Raw genomic sequence first — 21,839 nt, 5'->3', positions numbered from 1 at the left:
CAAAATCATATTGACTCCAAACTTTTGCATCCAAGTATTTTCCCTTCTTGCGTAAAATGAAAGAATTGAGAAAGCTTGCAGGACAATGAAGATGAGACCTCAGGCGTGCAGGGCCTGACCTGAAGTCTGCCATCTGCACACTTACACGCTCCTGCAGAGAGAGGCAGCTGTGCTGCAGAGGTCAGGGTCAAGGACAATGAGGAGCGCGTGTGGGGATGCTGGGAGACGAAGGGTCGGGGTCTGGTGGGAGGAGCCGAGTGCAGCAGCTGCTGTTTGAGGAGGGCTGGGGAAGAACTGAGCACAATGTGAGAACGACAGACTTCACATACAAACACGGGTAATCTCGTCATAATGACATCAAGTAAACAGTTACACAGAGTTAATGGTGTAATCATCACTGAATTGTGCAGAACTTTCTAGTGTGCTTTCTTTCTGGTCCCTGATCTCCGGCTCTCTGGAGGTGTCTTTAGTGTAAATCTGGGGGTTTTCTGTCTTTTTATGCTGACACTCATTCTAGATTACTCTCATATGTTCGTGCATCTGTTTACTGAGACGGCCCGAAAGGTTGAGTGACTTTCTTTGTGTGTGTCTGATGTGGTTTTGAAGCAGACGTGTGTGTGTGTGTGTGTGTGTGTGTGATGATTCCAAGCTGCTCTGATTGACTGCTGCTTTATCTCACTCCTCTTGTTCAGGCCATCTGGATTGTATGTAGTGAAATGCAAGAGATGATGTGCACAGATGTCAGCATGTGCATCGTGTGAAAATATTTCTGAACATTTTGACACACAAAGATCTTTTTTGCAAGGGTGTAAACTGAACGTCTACCTGGTTATTAGACTGCTAGTGGAGATTTGTCTGGTTTTAAATAAGCTGTCCTGGAACTGAACATTGTATTGCTCAGATTTTGGTCTTTAGGAGATTTAAAAATTATAATTTATTTAAATATCAACTTTGTCTCATGTGCATTTTCTAGAATAGGTGCCTTCAAACTGGGGTCCATAGAAATGTTTAGGGGGAAAAAAATATAAAAATATATGGAATAATAATAATAACAGCAATAATAAAATAATTAATTTGATTAAAATAAATTAAACCATAATAAATTATCAATTTTGAAAAATATATTAATAAATGTATTTAAATTAAAAAGATTAAAATAAAGAATAAATAATATAAGTTGATTAAAAATGTATAATATAAGATTAAAATAAATTAATAGTTTATAATAAATAATTACATTAGATTTTAATAAGAAAATAAATAATACATAGTGCAGTAGAAAAAAAACTTAATTGGGAACTCAATATTAAAAAAATATATGCATATATTCATCATGTTAATTTTGCATTAAAACCTCCTGAGTTCCTCTGGACAAATATAAGAAATTATCCATTGAGAGTTTGTATAAAATGAATGCGGAGAAATGTTCAGGTTCATGTTGAGATCTCTGACTCCTGACTGGAGACAGATCTGAGATCTCCTCTAAAACTGAATTCATCTCCATCTGATCTCTGCTGTCTGTGAGAAATGCGCACATATGCTTCAGTTTCATAAGAATAAGGGTGACACGGAATCTACTTTGCCTTATTTTTCCTCGAGAGGTCGTGCCGTGAATGCTTCACATATTTGAGAGAGAGAGAGAGAAAGAGAGAGAGAGAGAGAGAGAGAGAGAGAGAGAGAGAGAGGGAGGGAGGGAGAGAGAGAGAGAGAGAGAGGGAGGGAGAGAGGGAGGGAGGGAGGGAGAGAGAGAGAGAGAGAGAGAGAGAGAGAGGGAGGGAGGGAGAGAGAGAGAGAGAGAGAGAGAGAGGGAGAGAGGGAGGGAGAGAGGGAGGGAGGGAGGGAGAGAGGGAGGGAGAGAGGGAGGGAGAGAGGGAGGGAGGGAGAGAGAGAGAGAGAGAGAGAGAGAGAGAGAGAGAGACGTTGCGAAGGCCGATTCATTATTGTGAATCGCCGATTCATTATTGTGAATCGACTCACTCGGGCATTTCATTTCAATGAACCCTTTAATACATGTTGGTTTAAGCGAGGTGTTTGTTTTTTTTTTTTTTAACAGAAACTGCTATTTGGTACTAACAGCCTCAATTTTTTATGTTACATTTATGTAAAATTGTCGTTAACAAAAATATTGTGGAGTGTTGACAGTGTTATCAAGTATTTACATTTATTTGCGTCAGGTAGCGACGTTTATTGGCAACCATAAAAGCCTGTAAGCAGGCTAATAAATTACATAGTTTATAGTTGTTTATTCCAATTTTTACTACATTTAGAGCATCACTTCGTGTCGCGAATCGGGTGGAATGAATCATTCAAACGAATCGGTTCAAACAAAGGAATCGTTCACGAGTCGACATCTGCGAGGCTTACGTCACTCTCGAAGACTCTGCTTGCGGGTTTCTGTTGAAGGCGGAGCACTGTCGTCCGTCCGCTTCAAACGCGTTTTTCACACGGTAACGTTAGAGTCGCGCGAGCCGAGCGGAACGGTGAACGAGATACGAGTCCGATGAGCAGCTCGAAACCCTCGTTTGACCTGCATGCGGTGAGTTCATGAACTACTCTTCACGTTAATCAGCGGAGTCGCTATGATAGAAAGTGACTTAACGTTAAAAACGTTTGTCTCACTGTATGCGTGTTAAATTAGGCGTATTTGTTTAGTGTATTGGAAGTGTGTTGTAGCCAACTGAGCGTCTCAGATGTGTCGTTTTGTCTTAAATGTATTAAAGTCAAACATGTAAAAGCTACTAAACTACAATAAAGTTGAGCTGAACCCGGTGAATGTCGAACCTGCGGTAGATAACGTTACTACTGACGGTCAAGAACGGGTTAATACTATCAGTCTGCATTCAGCTTTGAGGAGCCCTAGCTTTCATTTTACTGTAAGTCAGCTGAAGTTTCACTTTGAGCTGAAATAATGTGGGCGTGCAGCGCTAAATGTCACGGCTTCAGCTCAGACCTCATCTAAACCTTTTAACTGTTATGATATAATGGTTTTGCGTAAAAATCCACAGATGCCAAAATAATGCAAAGACTTTCTAGAGTCATGCTTGGTTCATTTCTGCACATTTGCTCAGAGTAGTCAAATGCAAACGAATTATACTAATTATATCACACTTAAGGCATTAAATACTGTATTATACCATAGTTATACAACTCATCCTAATTTCTTAAAGTTTCCTGTGAGCTATTGTGCATGTATCCCAGCTCTGGCTGTTGTAGATGTAGTTGGGTCAGTGGTACAGACTGTCACCCATAACCACTAACCAGTGGTTGAAGAGAAGAAGTTAGGCAACACTGCGAGTGCTCTGATTTACAGTAATCACAGAGTTTAGAGAGAAGACAGTCATGTGTGTAGTCATGAGCTGTCAATGCGGACTGATCGTCTGTCTTTGATGGAAGTTGACTCAAAGTGGAAAGTACTGTTATTTCACTGTTATTTTGTCTCCTCTGCTTTTTATCTAAGAGGAGCTAGTCCTTTAAAAGAATCAATTAAGGATAGTGTTTATATTAAAATATGTAATACATTTATTTTAGAATATAAGCATTTAGAATAAAACAAAAAATATACCTTTTGAAGTAAAATGTTTAAATAAATATGGTGATTTATTCAAATTAAGATAATATTAAATGTTAGTAATAATTTATTAATAGCTGACAATTACATATATACAATATTTTAAACGTTGTTATAGAAAACACTTTAAAATATGCATTTAAATAAATATTGTCATTGTATTACGGTTGATTTTATTTATTACATTTACAGATAGCTTTGAAATACTTAATAGTTAACAATAATAATTCGATTTAATCATTTAAAATGTAAATCAATCATTTAAAAACATTTCAAATAAAATAAAAACCAAACTTAAGATATTAATGTTAAAATCTTTAAAACTTTTTATTTTTAATTAAATATTTAAAACGTTATTACAGATATGAAATAAAAATTAAAATATACACGATATAAAAATATGTTTTAAAATGTCTTAAATTAGAAATGTCAAATATTCAAATATGTATTTGTTGGATGCACACACACCCTTAGCTTCATCATTGTGTGTGTCTCTCTCTCTCAGATCTACACTATATGTTGGGGAAAGGCCTGAAACGGAAGCTGGAGCAGGAGGAAGAGCACGACGTGATGAGCTGCCCTCGGGAAGCGTCACCCACCTGCTACTGGCTCCAGCGGCAGACCGTGCTCAACCTCTCGCTGCTGAAGCTGCACAGCCATCCGGGACACTCAGACCCCGGCCTGGCCCGCAGGGTGCTCATCACCAACACGCTCCGGCACATCCAGGACGAGCTGAGAGGCGAGGACGGCCCTGTACCCGGGTCTCCACTGGGTGTTGTTGACGGGTGTCGGGAACGCCCGGTGGAGTCCCATAGTGAGAGCAGTTTGACGCCCGTGTCACGGTTGGAGGAGGACAGACATCTGCTTCTCTGTCTGTCTCCGCCCACTTCAAGACAGCAACCCCCATCATCCTCTGTTATTAAAGACAGCTTCACCTCAGCACTGGCTGAAATTGAAGATCTGTGCCCAACTGTGGGAATAACCACTTTATTTACTACAGAGACGGGCCGCTCGCTCACGTCAGACCCAAACCCCAGACAAACAGACCCCGGTCTTTCTGAAATGAACAGCGGTACAGACTCAGTGTCATCTCTCTCTGACTCCGCCCTTTCAGTGTTTGGCCACACCCCCTCGCTTCTCACTGACTTCTCATTGGACGATTTCCTGTTCACGGAAATAGACAGCTTGCTGTTCGACAACATTCCCTGCGGTTCATCCCTGAGCGCGAGCTCGGGCTCGTCAAAGGTTTTTTCCATGGTAACGGACGACCTCGTAAAGACGCTCACTGGTTACAGTAACGGCGGGACGAGCCAATCAGGTCTTTCCTCTAATCAGACTTTCAAACTGGATCTGAGCGAACTGGATCACATCATGGAGGTTTTGGTCGGGTCATAATTTGATGCATGTTTAAATTAGTATTTAATATTATGGTCAATTTTGACAAATGTTTATGGTTTCAAAAAGGGTTACGGTGGAAAAGATGATATGCATATGTTCGTATATTTATTCTGATACAGTAACAAAGGATGTATGATATAAATGTAATATATTGCAGCAATTTTATAATGTTATAGAATACTATTTTCTCCTGTGGAAATTACATATGAATTACGTTATTTTAGTATTTAAATGTTTTTAATAAATAAATAAACAAGATAAAATTGCTTTTAGTTTGTTCTTTTAAAACAGATTAATTAAAAACAGACATGAAGACAGTAACGTGATTTCACACCAAAAAAGCATTTTCTCTTAAATTATTTTAATTTCTTGTGTACACTTAAAGAAAATTTACACACTCGTTTTTTTTTTGTTTGTTTGTTTTTTCAAAGAACCCAGGCATGCGCGATTGACCTCTGTACAGGCTCTTTAGAGATATCATTCATCATTATGAGTTTTCCATAGGAATTTTCCCATAACAATTTGTACATGTTCCATAGTTTGACTGTAAACAGTCTGAAGCCACAGTTAACTATGTAAGCAGTTCTTCTGTATATCTTTACAATGTGCAAAATCCTCCAGGAGACAGAATAAACAGGGACACAACTGGGAGAAGAAACAAAAAAAGAACCAAAAGATGAGAAAACTCATTTCTGGGGAACACTTCCCATCATGCATCCTGGCGTACAGGACAACAGTGACGGCAGACGTCCTCCAGAGTCGCTTAAGATTTATCCGATTAAATAAAACACAGATACAGCATGACCAAAAACACAATGATAACAGAGAAATGAACTAAAGGATACAGCAGATATTGGTCCCTTATTCTCGATACACCTATTTATGTAAATATTCAAGTTAATCACTCAATAATTCCTTCACTACATTATAGTCCGAATCCAGTGGTTTCAACTTATTAAAAAAAAACGAAAAAAATGAGCAGCTAAAGATGTAGTTACTATAGACTCATCTACAGTCAGTGTGGAAAGAGTTAATTGTCAAACTATCTGCATAACAAAAAGATAAAGTGTTAACTAACACGTGTGCGAAATCAAATAACCTAAAACCTACAAGTATAACAATATTGATTGTAATGTAATAGCCAAAACGATTAAAAACTAAAGCCTTTGTTATGCAAAGTTGAAAGAATATTCTGCAGACGGTTTGGTTTCAAGTCGATATAACTACGCATTTATATATCAATACAAATCAGATCATTCAGTTGTGCCATTGAAGGATGTTTAAGCCAGTGTTTCATAAAAACAACCTGAAAAGTGCCTCTTTCTCTCTCACACACACACACACACACACACACACACTAACTTAGTTGTGATGAATACTCGAAAGGAAATCATCCCTGATTATATACAGATAAACACAAACTCTTCCTACTGTCATTCTAACAATTAAAATGATCTAGTCTTTTCTCCTCTACAGCGTTTGATCATAAGATGATTATTTCATCCACTCTCTTGTACGCAGGACAATGTATTAGAACTTAAAAATGCCTGGCAAAATGACAAACAGGAGCTAGGAAACCGAAAGTCTGAGATTAAAATCATAACTGTCAGTATGGTGAGATTCAGAAAGCGATACACAGAATGAGAGGTGAGACGTCACGGAGGAGAAGAACGCGTCAGTCGGGTGAAGAGGAGGGGAGGAGAGGAGTCAGCGTGGAGGGGAACATGAGGACTTTAGCCTGCATGAACGACAGATCCGGCAGACCGGAGATCACTCGCTGAGCCTCTTCACTCAGATTCTCCTCCTTCTGCACAGGCTTTCTGCTGAGAGAGAGAGATCATGTCACAGAGACACATCTAAAACAGATCAGACCCTGTAGAGAGAGATCAGACGGATCACAAGAGATCAGACAGAATAGAGCGAGAGATCAGAACAAGAGATGAGACCGAACAGAGATCAGATAGATCTGAGAAAAAGACCAGAACAAGAGATCAGACAGATCAGAGAAAGAGATCCGACAGAATAAACAAGAGATCAGAGAATAGTAGTCATATCAGATCAGAGAAAGAGATCCGACAGAACTGACATCAATCAGAAAAATATATCAGACAGAATAGAGCGAGAGATCAGAGCAGACATATCATAGATCAGACAGATCAGAGAAAGAGATCAAACAGAACAGTCTGAAAGACCAGAGAAGGAGAGACATCGGAGCAAAACAAGAAATCATACAGATCAAAGAAAACCGAGATCAGATCAGATATTAAACAGACCAGAACAAGAGATCAGACAGATCTGAGAGAATGAGATCACACAGAATCAACAAAGACCAGAGAAAGAGAGACATGAAAATCAAACAGATCCGAGAGATCAGAGCAGATATTAGACAGATCAGATCTCAGCGATCAGTCAAACAAAACAGATTTGAAAAACATCAGACAGATGACTTCAGAACAGCTTTTCTGCATAATGACTTTCTGGCGTTGTTTTTGCACTTATTTAATGACAAAGCATCCTAAATCAGTATCTACCACAGTTTACATCATCTCTTTCTTGACTTAGTATTTGATCAGACTTCGGAAAGTTGGATCAAAAATGCAAAATAAGCGTGTTTTTCCAAGGGTAATAACTAGAGGCCAATCATCAATTTAACAAACAAACAGTATGAGTGGCACCTAGAGAGGTAGATATGTACTAATAAAGCTTTCAAACAGAAACATCAAGCCTTTGTCAGCCTCCAGAAACCCTGCTGTTCTGAACTCATCACGAACTGTGGTGTGTCTTCTCCTGGTGGCTCACTGACCTGGTGGAGGTGCTGGTCTTCTCCACGGTGGACATGAGGCGAGCGAACGCATCCACGACTCTACTGCCGCCCCCGCTGACGTCCAGCTTCACCTGGGTCAACTCGTACAGCTCCGGGTCCACACCTGCACACATTCACAAGCATATCAGCACTCTCTTGTGATACGCCAGCGTATGTAACAACGTTCGTGTGAATGGACGGTTAAAGATATAGATGCAAATAGAGCAGAAATCAAGAACACCCAGACAGCTGTGGTGATAAACTAGAAATGCTTCAGCAAACCTGGTATGGAGGTGGCCGTGCCGGAGGGCGACTCGTCCACAGGGCCGAAAAAATCGAGGTTGAGCAGAGACGAGCCTCCACTCGCTTCAGAACGAGGGATGGTGAAAGAGGAGAGAAGAGAAGGGTTACGGAAAGAGAGAAAGAGATCAGGAAAGCAGAAGTTGACTTATGTTCAGATCTGGATTAGTGATGAAACTATGTGACTGGGTTAGTGCTGGTTTCTGTTAGTGAGAAGCACGAAGAGTACATGAACATGGAGACAGATCCTGTGCAACTGTTAATCAAGCGTTTCGTTTTTAAGACACAAGGCACATTTCCATATATTCGAGATGAGAACAGCTTGTTCCTCCATAAGTCTCGGTGATGTTCCTCCCTCAGAGTGAGAGAAACGATCGATCGTCTTACCATCCAGAGGGTTTGTAAGGCCACTGCTGCTCCAGTCAAACTGAACGGGAGGAAGAGACTCCTGACGACAGAACAAGAGACCGGGTGACATAAGTGATGCAAAATAACAACCTTTATATAGAAAACTGTTCTAAAGATAAAGTTCTGATGTTTTTCGCATCAGCTAACTTTCACAAAAAGACAAAAATAATTCTCAATCGCTTTGTCAGGCTGGCATGTTAAATGACCATCATAGTCTATTTTTACCCATCGTTCATGTTTTTATTTTTCCCAATTATTACATGTATAAAATTTCATTTAATTTGCATATGTAGATTTCATGTGGTCTCGCTAAGGTTAAAATTTATATAAATATATTTATATATTTAAATCTTTATAAAAAGAGCTGGCAATAATATAGTTTCAATCTGTGACGATATAAACAGTCAAGCAAAGATTTGCTATATACTATATATATCTTTAAGTATGCTGTACATATGCATATAAAGTTACATATACTACATACCCAATGTTATAAATACAGTTGTGTGATGAGTGTAGTATTTTACCAGGTGAAGGTTACTGAAGACGCTCACCTGGGCTGTGTCAGGTGGACAGGTGTTCAGCTCCGTGGTGACTGAAGGAGATTGTGCTATTGAGGCGATCATTTCAGCGGCTGAGACGGGCTTCACCGGGTCTTTCGTGGGTTCCAGCATCCCCTGCAGACCAACAGTTGTCCAAGATGATTGATTAAACACACATGAACTCTAGAGGACGTCTAAAATAAACAAGCGTCCATCATTCAAACACACAGTTCTCCTAAAGCTGGGCTTCACTCACCAGACTGGCAGCATACATTGGCACAATTACAGGCTGCTTTTTATGGCCCGTGAACAGCTGAGGAGAAAAAGAGACAAAAACAGAAGAGGAGAGAAATCAGTTAAAATTTCAGGAAGAACTCAAGTTTCTTATATACATGACTTGACAGAATTCCATGTTTTCCCGAAACCAAACTCACGATGTTTCTGGTGTCGATACCAAGCGAGCAGAGCAGTGCTTTATTGGTGCGAGAGCCGCCCCACTGGTACCGGAGGCCGAATGCATTATGAACATCCTGCAGCTGCTGCCACACGTCCTGCAGTGCCCTACAAAACCCACAGGATGAGACAGAGAGCGCTTCATTGACCACAGAACAACCAAGATGACTTAATAGAGGTATCTGGCCCCCGGCAGCGATAAGCAAATAAACCTGTAGCTCCTCACCCATTGGTTGTCCCTTTGTCAGCATCTTCCTGTTGGGATGTGTCAGGAGGTTTGAGGAAGGTGTTGAGCGTGGACACCTCTTCCTCCACCCGAGGAGCGAGAACCAGCTCGAAACTGGCCTGGAAAATCATCTCCAAACGGCTGACCAGTGCAGACTAGAAAGAGAGAAGAAAATGGTGCTGCTCAGTAAAAAAAGACATCTAAAATGTTACAAAAGATTTCGGTTTCAAATAAATGCTTTTCTTTTGAAATTTCTATTCATTAAATAATTCTGAAAAGACATGCATCACAGTTTCCACAAAAATATTCTTCAGCACAACTGTTTTCAGTATTGATAATAATAACAAATGTTTATTAAGCAGCAAATCAGTATATTAGAATGATTTCTGAAGATCATGTGACACTGAAGGCCGGAGTAATGATGCTGAAAATACAGCTTTGATCAAAGCAACAAATAACATTTGATAATATATCCAAATAGACCATAGTTGTTTAAAACTGTAATAATATTTCAAAATATATTAGTTTTTAACGTATTTTTAGTCAAATAAGTGCAGCCTTTGTAAACAAAAGAGACTTTTAAAAAACTATGAAGGTGTAATTTTATTACATATAAGTGTTGGTGCAAACAGCCTTGATGCTTGTTAGAGTAAGAAATGGTGTGTTGCTGCTTTAGCATATGCTCTGTTTAGACCTAATAACTTATCAATAACTAATCATCCAGTCTGGGTACATTCCTCAATCTGATTTAATTTGCTGTAGATGTCCGTGCCACTTTCACTGTTTAGGACAACAAAATGAAGACCAGAATGGGGCAAAGTAAAAACAGTAAATATAAACTATAAAACAGGTATTTTAAGGAATCAGATCTACCGTTGAACTTTTCCGCTCCTCCGCAGCAGTAGGGGGTGCTGTAGCTGGCTGGCTCTCGTGCCAGTCATCTCCGCTCTTTTCAATACCTGCTGCATCCTGTTCCTGCTCGAACGTTGCCCACGATTGCCCTCCATTCTGGCTCTGATCCGGCTCAGAGAAAGCCTGCCATCCTTCGTTATCACCGCCATCGCCCACCTGTGCAGAGCTGAAATCCGCAAAACTGTCACTTCCAGGAAAGTCCGCAAACACCGTTGCCTCTTCACCTGCCAAAGCTATTTTGTTAGGTTCTTTTGATGTGTCAAAATCGGCAAATTCATCGTCTTTGGGTTCCACTGGGGCACTCGGAGCCAGTTCAGTCTGAGAGACCCCCTGCTGGTCAAAATCAGCAAATCCAGTCGCGCTAAACGAGCTGGCATCTCCAAAGTCACCAAAATCTCCAAAATCCTCATCGTCGTCCTCAGCCAGCTGGCTGTGGTCGGCCGGAGTGGCCGTCTCCTCCTGAAGCGGAGGCGAGGGTACAGACCCCGTCGTGCTAAAGTCACCGAATTCTTCAAGCGCATCTGTCGATAGTGGCCGACCAAAGGAAGTCTCTGTCTCCGTTTCTAAAGTCTCAGTCTCTGAGCCTTTCTCATCTGATTGTTCACCACTAGATTTATCCTCAGAGTCGGGCGACACCCTGTTATCACCAGTTTCACTAAAAGTTACATCATTAAGGGCTAGCGGTTGCACTGTGCTAACGACTTCAGTAGTATCAGCGTCTAACTCCCTTTGATCTAAATCCGAGACTTCATGGAAACCCCAGTCACCGTTGCTGAGACTTTCAGAGTTTTCCAAAGGGAATCCAAATCTTGTGATTCCTGAGTCCCCACTATCGTCTCCTAAACTAGCTCCTTGCACTTCAACGTTGTCGCTAACATCATTATGTGGTGGTCTGTACCCTTGATTCAAATCGTCCAAGTCTGTATCTGAAGGCTGGTTGTGTTCAGCATTTGAAAAAGCAGAGAAATCTGCAAAATCATCTGTACTGGCATCAAATTCGTTGGGTTTGTGTGGTGTGGCCGGGCTTCCACCTTGGTCTAATATCGCAAACCCGTTCGTGAGCACTTCAGCGGTGCCATTGCAGTCAATGGCATCACTGTCAGTCCGAGACCCTGTTGCGAACTCCAGGCATGTGATGCGAGCTTGGTGCTCTGTGAACTTTTTGAGTTCCTCTACGCTAACCGCTCTGCCATTGGGCGTGCAGGTCTGGCCAGAGCCAGGGGTCACGCCATTAGCTTTCGTAGACCCTGCAGGTTGAGCGGACAATCCCACGATCCTTCCGTTGCTCAGCAGCTCCGGCGGCGAGGTGGCGTTCAAAGCCTGAGACTGGTTGAACGTGGTGGGCGTGTCGAACTCAGAGAAGCTGGTGCTGTTTGGGACGCCGGTGAAGTCGCTGAATTCGCCGTCCTCTTCCTCTATGCCGTCCTCCATCGGGGGTGGAGAGGAGGAGTACATGCGTATCACGTCAGGCTCCATGGGGCATTGAGCAGAAACACAGCCGAGAGCTCACACCTGAGGCAAAACAATGTACTTCAGATTAGCATCATGAAAATTACTAACAAATCATTTAAGTACAATCAGAAGGTAAAACATTCTCATGGTCTTTATTAATCTAATCTTATGGATCAATATTTTACAAGTAGACACTGGCAAGGATTTTACAAAAACTAGGTTTGTGATTGTTTGATCGTTCTTTTCCAGGCAGAGGAAATGTGATGTGTGCACAATAAAACCGAAATGGCAACATGGCTTTGTGCGATTATTGTAAATATGGTAAAATGTGCTGCATGTTTCGGTGTGAAGTGTGGCACTGTGTTCATTTACACGAGAGCAGGTCACGACTGGGTGTTTTCCGTGTCTCGGAGCGGCTTGGTTTACAGTAAATGCTGCTCCACACTAACTGTGTTGCTTACAATTTACAAATGCAACATGCAATAATCATCTTTTCAAACTTGAGAATGAGAATGACTATCAACGAAATAGCTTAAAAAAAAAAAGCTCCCGGTGTTTTTCTGCCAATATAAAAGCTTGATTGTTTAACATGAATTAAGACAGACTTAAATCACATTTTAAAATGATCAGATAAATTACAAATAGATTTTCCCCCCAAATCGTGCAGCCCTACATTGCATGTAACAGATTGAGACTGTTGGACAGCTACTACTAATGTAATTAAAGTGTCACCATGCCCTCAGGATTAGTCCAAAACTGTAATTAGATGTAAATGCAAATGATCGTTTGGAAATTATTTGACACAGAAACAGGAAATCAGCTCTTCTGCAACGCTGCATGTTTTGATCGCAACAGTGCGAACAGCACGGAGTCGCTGCAATCACTCATGCATCCTCTTTAGTGAACTTAAGCCTCGTTTTCCTACATCAGCATCGTCTTGCATCTAATTACTCGCATTTGCTAAGGCAAGCAACACTTTTACTATTGCTCTACATGAGTGTCAATGCTTTTAACCCTAAATATTAAACTAGCGAGTAAATCATCCCACCATTTGTGCTTCAGTACCTTACATCATGCAGCTTTTGAGGAAACTTTAATAAATCTAATCTTGACATGAATGAATCAGATGGATGCTTATTTCCTTTTCACAAACCCCTGATCACCACCATTGCAATACCACTGAACAGTCGTCCTCTGTTAGCAGCGCTCATCACGATAGTGCTCAAGGGCCTATTAGAGGAACAGGTTCTTGTTATCTAACTCAAATCAAATCACAAGAGTAAAAACCAGACAAACTGCCTTCAAATCAGACGCTAATTAAGTGCTAAAGAGAGAAGCGGTGACTTAAGCGCAGCAGGGAAACCAGATAAATCGGGAAAAAGTCATCGCCAGGAATAAACCACAAGAATTCAGACACTGACTGAATGCATTAATTCACAAAGGATAGACAAATAAAGCAGGGCTTTTAAACGGTCTATTGTATGGTGCTGGGAGCTTCGGCAGCGATGTTTGCTCAAAGCAGGGGCAAACAATGACAGAGACACGTCTGAAAACAGGAAGATCTTTGAAAAAAAAACACAATTTACCTTCACACTGCTTATGTGACCCACATCTTACTGAAATCTTACAGCACAAATACAAAACTATTTTGCTATCAGAAGTCATAAACTGATTTCCAAATTAATTATTTACGGATTTATTTTTATTGTGAATTAAAAATGTCAAGCAATACACAATTAACAGTATTAATTGACAGTAATGCTCAATTTTCCTATAAGGATAAGACCTTTTAAAAGGGATATAAATAACTGATATAAATAACCATAACTGAGTGTTCTTTTGATCATTATGAAACTGATACGTTCAAAAACAGGAAAATTAAAACAAAGTTAATTGTGCTAAACTACAATTTACGTTTAGATCATTTTAACAAACCATTTAACTAAGATTTCTATCATCTAGCACAAACACAAAACAACTTTACTATCAGAAAGGATTAACAAATGACCAATTTACTCATTTTACTCCTCTAGTTTATGTTATTGTGAATTAAAAATCCACATGCATGTAATCAGATTGACAGTGACACTTATTTTCTTATGAGGAGGATACACTTCACATGTACATATATTTATAATTATGACTAAACATTCATATTAGTCATATCAAGACTGTTAGTAGTAATATAACTCATCTGAGGTACAAAACCAGCATTGTTTCTTAACTTAAATGCTATGTTCAGTAAGTGAAGTTATTAAATGTGTTATTAAATTCGTTAACTTACTGTAACATCACAGCTGTTGAGAAACACCAGGCCTTCAGCACATAAACTGATAAATCTACTCATTATAACTATATAAACCTGACGACGACATTAGTTTAGCCTAAACTATGCTAATCCTAGATTAAATTTGGATTAAACTGAATTACTGACATTTAGTCACTCGGACAAAATCAAATCGGGTTTGGGGATGTTTACATCACGGCTAGCTGCTAGCCGTTAGCCTGAGCACAGCAGTGTAATAACACCTGACAGCATAAAACACGCTGTTTAAACCAGTCAAAATGAGCTGCTTCGGTCTAAACAATGACATGAAGTTGACATAAGAGTCGTGTTATTGTTTCACGAGTGATCCAGAAGAGCAGACTCGGTCTGTTAGCATCCGAGCTCAGTGTAGCATCAGAGCCCATTGATTAACACGGGCGATGCTAGCAGGCTAACATTAGCAATAGTCGTCCTCGTCTCACCTCACGAGACCGGGGTGATGTGTCGCATCCTCACGAGCGCATCCCGCGCACCGGCGGCGAGCATCTGGAGCATGTCGCGGACACAGCGGCACGGAGCCGGTGAGATCCCGCTCTCGCTGTCAGTCTGTCGGTGTGTGTACGAGGAGCGGATCCTGCTCGGTTCTGATTATTACCCAGCATGCATCATGCGCCGGTGTGGCACTTCTGGCGTCTCGTGTTGATTGGGTGAGGCCAACTGAACTAAACCAGCCCTCAGATCTGATCATCCTCATGTGAGCAGAAAGACTGCTATGTGTTTTTATTCACAAAGACGCAATGTCTATCTACTGTGAAAAAATATTAGAAATATGTGTAAAACATCATTTGGATAATTTTTTTCTACTCACATAGTACCGTCCTGTTCTGTTCTATTATTTATTTATTTATTTATTTATTCAATGACATTTTTTAAATATGATTTTTTTATTTGGTTTAATAAGTTACTGAGTAATTTATTATTTTTAATTCATATTAAATTAATTAATCCAATTTATTTATTCATTCATTCATTTTAATTTTATTTTATTTTGCCTAAAGACCCAATTTTTACAGTGAAAGGATAACATTATAAAATTTAGTTTAATCTGGAAAATAGCTAGTCTCTATTAAAATACATGAAGTTTTTTTTTCTACTCAGCATAGTACTTTACTCTTCCATATGTATAATTTATTTGTTTATTTTAATGTCACTTTGACATCAATTTTTTTAATCTATTTCTTAAGAGAGGTATTTGTTTCCAACAATCCATTCTACTCATTATTTTATTTTAATAAAATTTCATTCTACTATTTATTTTTTAAGTAATCTCTTTATTTATTGTTTTGAATCTACTTTTAAAAATATTTTTATTATACACTGTCTAAACACCCAATTTACACTGTAAAAAAATATAAATATTAACTAAGTTGAATTAAGCTTAAATAGTCTTTTTATACTTGCTATAGAACTGTGGTGTTATATATATATATATATATATATTTATTATCTAACCCATTTTTTGTTCAGTTTTGGCTTGCTGGCCCAAATCAAGTAGAGGCTTAGCAAGTACCACAGCATTACCATCTAATGCTGTCTCTGTAACATAAAGTACAATTAGAAAACAGCTCTACTATGATAGACGTAATCATCAGGAAGCAGAGCAGAGATAAGAAAGCCAACAGGAAAACCGAAGGCAAGACATTAACAGCACGATATGCAGGAAGACAAGACTCTTCCACAAGTACTAAAATTAAAACTATCCAGAATGGATGAGAAAGTTTCAAGTAACAGGAATGCATCACACCATTCACTTGCATGTTTGAAATATCTCTCTGTATATACCAAAAATCAATAGTGATCAATAATGTGTCCGGCCCTGCTGCAACCACCCATCATCATCATCATCATCACTGACAATACAATATCAATAATTAGGAGTCTTTATTAAGTAGGAACAATGTGTGTACATTAAAAACACTCTGTGTGCTCAGAGACAATAAATACACAAAGCCCTGGAATGCAATGATTTTCTCCCTGATTTTATGTTGGTCTCAAGTAACAAAACACCTAAATAAAGTTCACATCATCAGCGGTTCATCACATCATCTCGTTAACACAACTAATCATAAAATGCATTGCTTTTAAATATGTTTAAGTGCTTAACAATGGAATTACAATGGAAAGATCACTATTGCTGTAAAACAAATGTAACTCTCAAATCACCATGTTTAGTTTATAAACGCATATTTAGGAAATAAATTAACACATTAACTGGAGAGTTACAAGGTTAAAATTAGGCAGTACATTCATAAATAGTTATTAACGCTCTCAAGTGCTCTGTTGTTAGTTACGCTTCTGCATCTGAACTCAGTTTTATCACTACTGATGGCAACGTTCATCTTACATTTCTTTCATTTCCTCTTTAACACCATAAAGTCAACATGAAATCCAAACAGACTGTTTTTGCTTTCTTGGTCTTATAGTGATTGACTTATTGGTATGTTAAATATTTTGTCTCATATCTCTGAAACACCCCTGTCTCTTTCTAGAGTGCTGCAGGGATGATGTATTTTTGTTCATTTCCGTTGGCTCATTAGGTTCCATTGTCCTGAAGTCAATGTTTTAATATGGTTTTTGAATGGGTTTTTGTTTAAATGCCTAAAATAAGGTCTGTGTTGAACAGAAGCTCAGGATATTTTCAGGTTTTAATGCGGTTGCTAACAAGTGGCTCAGTGGGCTACAAAGTCAGTCAGGGACTTCAAATGTCATCAAGGTAACTCATCTACTCACTGGTCACTTTCACAGCCGCATTGTGTTAACTATTCAAACTCAAACTTTTGTGGAAGATTTTTTTAAATAAAGACTGAAAGACCTGTATGAATCTTAGTGATGGTAATGTCAAAATTCATAAACTTTTGCAGGTCACAGAGCATATTTTCTCCAATAATTCAAAAGCCAGTGGAAAAATCCTATTGGGTTTAAGTCAAAGGACTAGGATGATGCAAACTTATTGGTTGGACTACAAAAATATGTCACTTAATATATTCTATTAACAGCCACATAGTTATTTATCCTAATGGAAGAAAATCAACCCCACCCTATGTTTTTTCTATTTTAATATCCTGTTGCACTCAAAAAACAAAATAAATTGGTTGCAAATGGTGTTTCATATTGACTTCTGCTAAAAATGCTTCAGCGAATAAAAATAAATACCTCATTATAGCTGTAATATAAATGCAGTTTCACGTTGACTTCATCAGTTGTGGATGATTCAGAAGCAGTGTCACACACAGTCTTTAATGCTCAGAACGGATGGGTGGTGGTGAAGCTGCTCTCATGTGACGCCGCAGAGGTCAGTTCAGCTTGGTGATGGTCAGACCGCCGCTGATCTGGATGGTGTCGATGGCCGTCAGCGGCGTCACGCGGTGGTAGAAGTCAAAGAGCTGATGGCCGTCCACCAGCACACGGAAGCGTGAGTGCTCACAGTGGATCTCAACCTGAACAACAACAACACAGAGTGAAAGTGAAAGCGTCATACATTCAGCCAAGTATGGTGACCCACACTCAGAATTCGTGCTCTGCATTTAACCCATCCAAATTGCACACACACAGCAGTAAACAAACACACACACACACACACACACACACACAGCAGTGAACACACACACACACACACACCCAGAGCAGTGGGCATCATTTATACTGTTGCACCCAAGGAGCAGTTGGGGGTTCAGTGCCTTGCTCAATGGCACCTCAGTCGTGGTATTGACGGCCCGAGACTCGAACCAACAACCCTAGAGTTAGGAGTTAAACCCTCTAACCACTAGGCCACGACTTCCCCAGAGAAAACAAACATCACTAGAACAGGAGACTCAGCTCATTAATTCAGCTACAACTTCAAATTGCATGTTCAAGTTCCTGTTATGATGTCTAATAAACGTTTATTTTGCCTGTTCACTTGTTGAATATTTACAAGTCACTCTATCTACAGTGTGATTGTAAAAACGACCCCCAAACCAGTATCAAAAACGTTCATCAGGCTTTTGAGGAAGGTTTAATCATCAGTGTAATGCATTGCGTTAAATGTTTTGAAACTAAAGAGCTTTGATCATAAAACTAAGCGTTAGAAAATCATCTTGTAGTTCAGATGATGGTGATGATGACACTGACCCTGAAAGGCTGCTCTGCGATGAAGGGGAAGTAGGGTATTGACCTCTCCTCCTCACCCCAGCTATCAGAAACGCAGGCGTTTCGCAGAATCTCCCGGTCTTCGAACTGTACGCACATATCCAGGGCGACGTCCCCGCAGCCGCATGTCAGACTGATGTCAAAACTGCCCGAGAGAGAGAACAGAAACATCCAACACTGAGCTTAAATTAGCAACTGAATGAGCCACAACAACAGTGTACAGGAGGTCATTGTCTAGACGCTGTGATTCTATCTGAAGCTTTTCTGTCAAACCTCATTCTTTAACTAGCTAGAAGCTTTGATCGGTCAAGTTATCCAGATATGATGAAGCACAGGACAGCCGTGTCTCTGAGGGTGTGTCCAGCACGTGTGTGTGTGTGTGTGAGCTACCTGTCCGGATCTGCGTTCATGACGCCCATGATGGTGATTTTCTTCCCTGGCCTCATTCCTCCCCGGATGCCGCCGCAGAACGGCACAGCCTGACACACACAGCACAGAAAGAGACGTGAGACAAAACCACACGCACATACAAACTAAACCACGGCCGTCAGGTCATTACCAGTTTCTGTTGCTCTTCTTTTTGCGATGACGTACACGGAGGCTCCCCGAAAGAACTGCTCAGATTTCTGTTTCTCTGAAGTGTGGATAAAGCACAACCAGGAAGTGAAGAGGTGGCCGTTTGTGCAAAAAACATGCAAATTACACATATTGATATGATACGCAGCACAGGTGGAAACAATGGATCACATACAAATATCCATCTGAGCAGTAATGATTCAGAGAACATACAGATGCACAATATCCAAGCTGATTTTGGGTCTAGAGCGGTCAAGCCCCCAAAGGACGAAAAGCACCAAAACAATATTGCAAAAGTACCCCATATGAACTTCTTTCACAGTCTTCTGAAATTAAATCGTTGTTCATTAAAAATACATCCATGCTGCTGGAAACTTTGTCCAGTTGGCCGGAGATTCTCAAGACATTTAAGGACCAATGACAACTGAAAACAAACTTGTGTTTATGCAACAGATTTTTATCCTCACACAAAATTATTGTGTGGCTTTAAAAGACAAAATAGCACATCAGTTGTATGCACTACTTTTTTGCTCATGCTTGGAGCTTGACAGCTCCACTCCCCATTCACTTCCGTTATAAGAGAAGAGAAGCGTCCTAAACATCTCTTTTTATACAGTACATTTATACAGGTTTGGAAGGACATATAATGACAGTGAATGGAGACTGGAGCTATCAAGCCCCCAGAGGGCAAAAAGCACCATAAAAAATATCCTAACAGTACCCCATATTAACTATATCCCAAGTCTTTTGACTCTGAATCATTGATCATTGAAAAATCTGTGCTCTCAAATCTCAGCACGCTTATGCATATTTAAAGTCAGGTAAATATAAAGACATCCAAGAACCAAAGACATTTGCTATAACTGAAAACAAACTGTTTATGGACTAAATTTGTTCCTGTGTCGCTTCAGTCGTACACACTACTTTGGAGTTTGACAGCTCCGGTCCTCATTCACTTCCATTGTAAAACAAGTGTTAACCTTCTCCTAAACATCATCTTTGTGTATCACAGGTGTCAGTAGGTTTATACATGTTTGGATTGGAAAGACACGACGGTAAGTAAATGATGGCTGTTATTTTTTGGTATGCCATTTCTTCAAAACATCAATATGTTCGTATTCTCTAATCTAGTTCGCACTGCTGACAAACTTGTTTCCGTGTGTGAAGCAGGACACACGGCTTCCAGTCCCCAGAATGAAAATACTCACAAGTTCCTGTCGAACTGCGCTCAGATCCGCCATCTTCCACTCCAGGAAGCCCGAGAAGAGCGCTCGGCTTCGGGTTCGGTTCGGTACGGAGTCGGGACACTGATCCGCTCGGCTCGCGTGTATTACTTCCAGCAGCCAGCAGAGACACAGAGAGAAGCGTCCGTCCAATCAGCGCGCGCCCAGCAGGTTTTGCATTGTGACGTGGCAGGACGTTAATCCGAGCGCTCGTCTTAAATTTTAATCAGCTCTAATGACTTTAATATGTGTTTATCGCCCTGGGACTGAGAAGAATTTTATTTTTTTTTTAAAAATTTCTATAAATTTAAAACATGATATAGTGTTTGAAGCCACTTTTAAAATATAATGTTAAATATAATATTTGATCAGCATGTTGTTACAAACTAAGCACCTGTTCAAACACTCAGAGAAAAGAATCATAAAATGTAAATTTGCAAGGCTTATTTTGAAAATCAAGGAATGTTAATGCAGTGTCTGAAAAAAATGGACTGCCATTTAACTAAACTAAAAGTAACATGGTAGCCCCCTACTGGATATGTTTAGATATAATGCTATAATGCTGTGAAGCATTTTTTTTGTTTGTTTTTTTTCATGTGCAACATGGTACCCAAAATATATTTTAAGAATGTCTTGCTATCCTTTTATGAAAACATTATTTCTGAACATCCGGTTTTTAATTCTTAAAAAAAAAAAAAAAAAGAATTATTGGTCATATGTAAATATTTATGATTTTACAAAAATGTATGGGTTGGCTGGTTTTAGCTGGTCATCCAGTCTGGTCATAACTGCCTAACCTGCCTAAAAAAAGATCTCAAACACTAGTTTGCTCTATTCTTTTTTTATTCTATCAGTTTTCTTTTTATTTATTATGTGTGCTGTGTTTAGCTAACTGAGACTTGTTATAGCACTTATATATCATTGCTCTTTTGTTGTTTTTGATTGCTTCCAATGTCCTCATTTGTAAGTTGCTTTGTATAAAAGCGTCTGCTAAATGAATAAATGTAAATGTAAATGCATGTTCTCTGAAGATTCTAAAACAGGAAGTAACACATTTGATGGACATCTGGCTAAAATAGCTCAGAAAAAAAGTATTCTTTGAACAGTGTATAAAAACGTGAACTCACTCAACCAGCTAATTATGCTGCAAAAACAAAGTTCAAAAAGTCTATAACTTATGAATTATCTAATTTATTATTTGTATTTGTCATAAATCTGAATCTGAACTAAAAAAACAAAAAAAACAAGGCCAAATTATATTTGAGCTTTGCTGTTAGAATCATTACTGTCAGCTAAATATCACTCATTTTATTTCATTGGTAAGGGACACATTGGAGACGTGTTTAAATGAAACTTAATTGAGAACTCCATAAAGTCTCTCAGTCTGTGAAAGAGCAGCTTCTGAGCAATCACCGTTTAATGTGTTTAACTCTAGACGTGTAGTCATAAACATTTAATATCTCATGATACATGAATACAGCAGACAGATTCCACATGGCCATTACATATTAGTAAGATGATGAG

General features: G+C 39.4%; 4 protein-coding genes across 7 annotated transcripts in view; 1 reads left to right on the top strand and 3 right to left on the bottom strand.

Annotated features, from left to right (window-relative positions):
- The window catches only part of LOC132142826 (myoglobin-like), a 108,978-nt gene that overhangs the window by 28,099 nt on the left and 59,040 nt on the right, over positions 1-21,839 (bottom strand). The gene's annotated exons all lie outside the window — the stretch shown is intronic.
- Positions 2,383-5,246, top strand: LOC132142821 (SERTA domain-containing protein 2-like). Its single transcript, XM_059552984.1, has 2 exons — positions 2,383-2,536; positions 4,074-5,246. Exon 2 carries the CDS (start codon positions 4,085-4,087, stop codon positions 4,961-4,963), a length of 879 nt encoding a protein of 292 aa, XP_059408967.1. The 5' UTR covers positions 2,383-2,536; positions 4,074-4,084; the 3' UTR covers positions 4,964-5,246.
- On the bottom strand, positions 6,244-15,036 carry LOC132142820 (aftiphilin-like). Of its 4 annotated transcripts, none has more exons than XM_059552980.1 (10): positions 14,811-15,036; positions 10,572-12,122; positions 9,699-9,853; positions 9,454-9,580; positions 9,276-9,332; positions 9,032-9,154; positions 8,457-8,517; positions 8,052-8,135; positions 7,770-7,893; positions 6,244-6,789 (listed from the first exon to the last, which is right to left on the bottom strand). In XM_059552980.1, exons 2-10 carry the CDS (start codon positions 12,084-12,086, stop codon positions 6,642-6,644), a joined length of 2,394 nt encoding a protein of 797 aa, XP_059408963.1. In that variant the 5' UTR covers positions 12,087-12,122; positions 14,811-15,036; the 3' UTR covers positions 6,244-6,641. The 4 variants fall into 4 exon arrangements, with proteins under 4 accessions (XP_059408963.1, XP_059408964.1, XP_059408965.1 ...); XM_059552981.1 differs by having other exon boundaries at positions 6,244-6,786; positions 14,811-15,035; XM_059552982.1 differs by lacking the exon at positions 8,052-8,135.
- Positions 16,903-20,456, bottom strand: LOC132142818 (galectin-related protein). The gene is made up of 5 exons (XM_059552978.1): positions 20,301-20,456; positions 19,076-19,150; positions 18,907-18,995; positions 18,499-18,661; positions 16,903-17,825 (listed from the first exon to the last, which is right to left on the bottom strand). Exons 1-5 carry the CDS (start codon positions 20,331-20,333, stop codon positions 17,682-17,684), a joined length of 504 nt encoding a protein of 167 aa, XP_059408961.1. The 5' UTR covers positions 20,334-20,456; the 3' UTR covers positions 16,903-17,681.

This window comes from Carassius carassius, chromosome 6 (genome assembly GCF_963082965.1).
Source record: "Carassius carassius chromosome 6, fCarCar2.1, whole genome shotgun sequence".
Taxonomy (NCBI): domain Eukaryota; kingdom Metazoa; phylum Chordata; class Actinopteri; order Cypriniformes; family Cyprinidae; genus Carassius; species Carassius carassius.
The sequence above is the reverse complement of the archived record's forward strand: the minus strand, read 5'-3'. Positions and strand labels throughout refer to the sequence as shown.